This window comes from Eurytemora carolleeae, unplaced genomic scaffold (assembly GCF_000591075.1).
Source record: "Eurytemora carolleeae unplaced genomic scaffold, Eaff_2.0 scaffold3, whole genome shotgun sequence".
Classification (NCBI taxonomy): domain Eukaryota; kingdom Metazoa; phylum Arthropoda; class Copepoda; order Calanoida; family Temoridae; genus Eurytemora; species Eurytemora carolleeae.
Genome location: NW_019397377.1, coordinates 33,355 through 39,354, shown reverse-complemented (window position 1 = coordinate 39,354; position 6,000 = coordinate 33,355). Strand labels below are relative to the sequence as shown.

Genomic DNA, 6,000 nt, shown 5'->3' with positions numbered 1-6,000 from the left:
GTTCTTTAGGACAGACCCTGAAGTTGTAGATCAATATCAATGTCAATGTTAAAAATATCTATGGTTTACATATATATGGTGATTAGAAAATCAGAATTTGTGGCAACTGTTCATCTCCTTTAAAAATCTAATAGCGAAATTTTGATATTCCAGGTTACCTTGATTGATACAAGAATAAAAATGACGGATTTGGACACTTCAGGAAATTTACTTATTAATTTTTAAAAATTATTTTTTTAAAACAATGCACCTCAAAAATTTTTAAATTTTTTTTCATGTAATCTCTTTTTTATCAAAATTGAAAATTTTAAATAAGTTTATTTTTTCTCTTTTTTTTAAAAATGTCGCTACGGATTTTGTAATGTTTTGGTAAAATATTCTTATAGTGCGCCCTAAAAATAAATATTCACGCAACACTGCAAAATTTTTAGGAAAATTTATTAAGACGACATTTATTCCCCAGTTCTTGGTTCTCATTTTACAAAAATGTTCGTGTCTAATCTTTTAAATAAAATCAAAGTAAATCTAGAAATGAATACGACATTACCAAACAAACTTCCAACATTCAACCTGGTACACGTTGCAGCTTAGAGAATAGAGGAAAGAGTTAAAGAAAAAGAAGGAGAAAACCACCACAATACCGAGCATTTTGATTTTTGTATTTAACATCTTTTGAAAGAACTGTAGACACAATTTAAAGTGACTCCCCATTTATAAAGTGGCATTTCCCATTCACAACGGTACCCCTTAAAGCCTTCATCGTATTAAGGATGAATGAGATACAGGTTTACTCACAAAGGATGAGACTGTAAAGACGACCCAAAACTCTAAAAATATGACGATTTAAAGCTTAATCTTCATTCAATTAAGTATTTTGATGGTTTAATTAATAATTAAGCACAGACATTTGCTAGTTTTGGTCTACAAGAAACCCTGAATGCAAGAAAATGTATTTAACAAATTCCGTACAATCGGCTCGGAAGTCTCATCCTCTGTGGATAATCATGTATATGTATCATTAATTTCTAGCCATAAACCTTGATATTTCCTGATTGTTAAATACGAGATTTAAGTGGCACCGTTGTGGATCGGACATATCACTATCAAACTGGATCGTCTCTTGAAATTACGCTGTAGTCCCTTAAAGATCAATTTCAAATTTAATCTCTAACATGATCTTAGTTTGGATTTTAAATGTTCAAAAATACTCCCAAAAGTTTATCAAGTTCTGAACCTCAGTAAACTGTGTACGCCATATTATTATACTTTCTAAATTCATTCAGAATAAATCTAATTAAAATTATAGTTTTCTATTCTAGTTGAAAACTTAGACCGGACAGACAAGGAGAAAGATATAAGACTTGTGTTGGTTGGGGATAAAGTTTAAAGGGTAATTTAAAGTGACCCACCATGCAAAGATGACAATGCCCGATTCACAACGTTACCCTTGACATCTTTATTTGATAGTTGCTAAATGTTTTCCTTCAGTAGAAATGCGCAAGCCACTTTTGTAGAGAAACCATAGTTAAAAATAATTTCAAATTATATACATTGAATGGAGGGTCACTTGACCTATCCCCTGGTTTATTTGACAGGAACGCATTTGCATTCAATGGTTATCATGTTACGGGCAGCCGTATGGCAGCCGTAGTACATTTAAATTTCCGAGCCGGGTCAACCTTTCCGGTCCCAGTTTGTACTGTACCTAGCTCTATGGACAGGACTAGCCGGTGCTACAAAGTTGACGCGGTCAGACTTTATGCTTCATACAGGTTGAATTTACTTTTACTAAAGGGGCAGAGGTGCATGATGTATTGTATGTCTCTTATCTCTGTTTTGTTCTGCTCAAGTTTATTGTCTTATTTCCATTGAGAATTTGATAATTGTCAAGTTTATTTCTTGTCTTGATTTTACAGAGTATCAGGTAGCATTTTTGATTGCAATTAAATGGAAATTATTAATTTTATATTGTACTAGCTAAAAAGGCCCGGCGTTGCCCGTGGAAAAAAAATTTAAAAAAAATGCTTGTCAAACTATATTTATCCTATGACACCCATGAGTCTACACAAAAAAATTCAGCTCCAATCGGTCCAGCCGTTTGGCCGGCTATACCCAACATATATATATATAAATATAATATAGATTTATTTATTTTTGTTGATTTAGTTGAAACAATTTATCCATCAGTCTTTATGATCTGACCAGACTTTTAGTTCTCCCGATGGATCTTCCCTAAAAGGAGAAAAAATAGAAAAAAGAACTGAACAGTTTTATTAAACGCATATCTTTAGAACCTGACGGTTGATATTTCAAAACTTTTAACTTTTCCATATTTGATTTGAAATTTTTAAAGCCGAAGACATCAGGTTTAACAAATGTGAGTGGAAAACTTAGAGTTTAGGTAAGTATTCAATTTCTTTAAAAATTTAAAACGATTAAACTACAAGCCTTTTTTATTACTTAAATTAAAAATTAAATTTTGTAAAAAAGAACTAGCTTTTTTTTTAAAGAGGTAAAGAAAATTAACCAACAAGATTAACTTTTGGCAAATCCTTAATCTAATATCATCGATAATTTGTAAAATTTCATACTTTTCATTAAAAAGTCCAAATTTATCAAAGTTTAACAACGGAAGTTGCAAAGATATAGAAATAAAGAAATTGAGTTTGAGGTGAGTAAGTATAATTGAAAACAAACAATACAAGAAACTGAAAGAAAAGAAATTGAACCTTAGAAAATTGAAAAACAGAAAAAAAGGAAAAACTTTAAATTAAGCTTCCAACCCCATGGAAAACTTCAAGGATGGAGAGGTTTTAACAAATAGTTTTCTGAGGGAATAGAACCTTAAAATGGCCCCAAAAGATTTCTTTCAAAAGGAACGTAAATTTAAAAAATCAATGTGCAACATTTGCTGAAAGATTCTGTAGGTTCAAGAGAAAAAATAAAAAAATATCTTTGTTTAAAATATAAATTATTTGATTAGTCGTTACCTTGGTATATTTTCAACTGACATATACGGGTCCATGTAGGTCTTCTTTAAATGATGCGCTCCTTTCAGCAATGTAGAGACTAAACCTTAAATTAGAAAATAGATTATTTTCTCACTTTTTTACATATCCTGTCAGAGTCAATAATTTCTTTGTGTTATCTCTGAATAAATAAAAATATATTTAAGGACTGTAAGCGTAATTTCAAGTAACCCTCCATGCAAAGATGGCAATGTCCGATTTACCTTTAAAAGCTTTGTCTGATCAAGTATTAATGAGATATCATGGTTTTGTTTCTTTAAACAGAGTATTATTCCAGGTTCTCTACGAAAGTGATTTGCTCATGTCTTGTCTATTAGAAGCGAAGGAAAAACTTACAGAAATAAACCCAATTGTAGAGTCGGAATCTGCCATATTTTTACTAGATTAAGGTTTCAAGCGCATTGCCGTCTTTGCATTGAGGTCACTTGAAATTACGCTAACAGTCCCTTAAATAACTTGAAATTACGCTAACAGCCCCTTTAAATCACTTAAAATTACGCTGACAGTCCCTTTAAATCACTTGAAATTACGCTAACAGTCCCTTTAAACCACTTGAAATTACGCGAACAGTCCCTTTAAGTTTATTTAGTTGATACCTGTATCCCCAGCAAACTACTTGAAATTACGCTAACAGCCCCTTTAAATCACTTAAAATTACGCTAACAGTCCCTTCAAATGACTTGAAATTACGCTGACAGTCCCTTTAGACCACTTGAAATTACGCTAACAGTCCCTTTAAATCACTTGAAATTTCGCGAACAGTCCCTTTAAATCACTTGAAATTACGCGAACAGTCCCTTTAAGTTTATTTAGTTGATACCTGTATCCCCAGGACTAGACATGATCTCTCTGAAAAAATAAGAAAATAATAAATCAAAACCTTAACATTGAATTAAGTCTTTGCCACAAACTCAAACTCTCTAATTCTAAAATATTTGCAACTTTTGATGTTTCAAACTTAGATTAAGTATCTAAGGTTTACCACATTGTGTGGCAAAGACTACTTTGGTTGGCGATTACCTGAACTTTTGCTCGAGCTCATTTACACCCTCCTCCGGATAGAAGTGCCACCATTTGCACCCCTTTCCTTGAAACCTGAACAATGAAAACACTTTTTCAAAGTTTATCCACGTTTTGTGTTTTGTTTGTGATTTCACAATAAACCTTTCACCTAAATATTTGTTCTCTCTTAAAATACACCATTCTTAAAATTAGATTAGACAAGAATCCTAGAATAAAGGAATTTATTTGTTTGCCACAAAATCAAATGATCTTTTTTATACCTTTCCAACCGGATAGAGGGATTGAAACCTGATAGAGGGATTGAAACCTGATAGAGGGATTGAAACCTGATAGAGGGATTGAAACCTGATAGAGGGATTGAAACCTGATAGAGGGATTGCAACCTGATAGAGGGATTGAAAAATCAGAGTTTGTGGCAACAACTCAATTCCCATATGGTATACTTCATCACAAATCACAATCTTCAAAAAGTAATAATTTCATGTGGTAGGAATAAATGAGGTAGTTGAGCTAGTTACGTATAGTTGAGCTCAACAAGTGTCTTACCTAATCATTGCATTTCTGGTCCAAAGTTTATTATTGCAATCTTCCCAGATACCCGAGCCATGCCAACAGTTATCATCTCTAGAAAAGTATGAGGGATGATGCAACAATTTTACAAATAAAAAAAAATTGTTTAACATTTACATCATTAATTATTTGTACTATCACTATAGTGAACTTTATCAGAAACATGATTTAGGATAGGAGTTTGCTCGGGTTCAGAAATCCATTGCTCTCCAGGTAGATCCTAGTCTACCGGAGGAGCTGGATAGAATCAACGAGAAAACTTTGTTTGAACCTCTAACTAAATTAAAATCAGGGTAAAGTGATCCAACTTTCTCTTTTAATTCGGATTGTCCATAAAATTCGTGTGATGATCTCATAAAACATGTTACGATACTAATTAAATAGTTTCTGCGTACCAGTACAATTCCTGCATTTCTGCTTCTTTGTACTATAGTACCTATTGTTAAGGACAATCTAGGAGATATTGCATCAAGTGATATCTACAGAGCCATTGCATATTGGTGTAGCTTATTATTTAAGTGGTTTGATTGGCTTATCATTATTCTCGAAGGGGTACACTTCCAACAGATGAGCTACAGTTAAGGTTTCAAGCTAAACCTAGCACATCTATATGTACTTGGGCGATACACACTGTAATAGATCATCATAATAGACTAGGCAGGCCTATATTTGCCTGTTCAATGGACCTAAGTAAAGCATTTGACATGGTTTCTTGGGCTAAACTTATTTTCTAAATTTTTTAAAAGAAAAATCACCTTTATTATTAAGTTGCTTATTACATATTTACTCAAATCAAATGTGTAATGTGAGATGGGGGAATATTATTTCAGTTCATAAAATGAGAAAAAATGAGATAAAGTAAATTTCAAATTAGATATATTGAGCCAAGTAAAATCACTCATAATAATGTCGAAAAGAAATTCCCAGGAAAAAAAAAAACGGAAATTTTTTAGTAATAAAAAACAAAGAGAGAGATCATCAGGGGGAAGGAACCGATTTCTCGCCTGGCACATGTACTCAACTTTTGCAATCTTATATTTCTGCAACCTGATGATTTAGACCTTCAATATTTTAAACTTTGAATTCTAATAGATCCAGAAGACATAGTTAAAGATAAAGATACAGGATTAGAACATTATAATTTGCAATGAGAAATCCATTTATTTTCACTAAAATTCAGAAATTTAAATCTTTTCCCTGTTAACAAGGTTGAATTTTTTCACCTTTCTGGTTTAGGTTCTAGGTTAACTTCAGACCAGAGGCTGTTAGACGACGGTACGGAGCAGAATCCAGACTCTAGGATAGATCTGCTCACCTATACACAGATATCATATTTTTTTTGAATATGGTTAGCGAAAATATAAAATCGATGAAGACG

The 6,000-nt window shown here is 32.4% G+C and overlaps 1 protein-coding gene across 5 annotated transcripts in view; it reads right to left on the bottom strand.

Moving 5' to 3' along the window:
- Positions 1-2,122: 2,122 nt before the first annotated feature.
- Positions 2,123-6,000, bottom strand: part of LOC111713936 (uncharacterized) — an 18,380-nt gene continuing 14,502 nt past the window's right edge. For all 5 annotated transcript variants that reach the window (XM_023488929.1, XM_023488930.1, XM_023488927.1 and 2 more), the window contains exons 10-15: positions 5,846-5,937; positions 4,599-4,676; positions 4,050-4,124; positions 3,850-3,878; positions 2,991-3,075; positions 2,123-2,232 (exon numbers count right to left, since the gene is read on the bottom strand). In XM_023488929.1, coding sequence (XP_023344697.1) covers positions 2,184-2,232; positions 2,991-3,075; positions 3,850-3,878; positions 4,050-4,124; positions 4,599-4,676; positions 5,846-5,937 — 408 coding nt within the window. In that variant the 3' untranslated portion in view covers positions 2,123-2,183. The remainder of the gene's footprint in view (positions 2,233-2,990; positions 3,076-3,849; positions 3,879-4,049; positions 4,125-4,598; positions 4,677-5,845; positions 5,938-6,000) is intronic.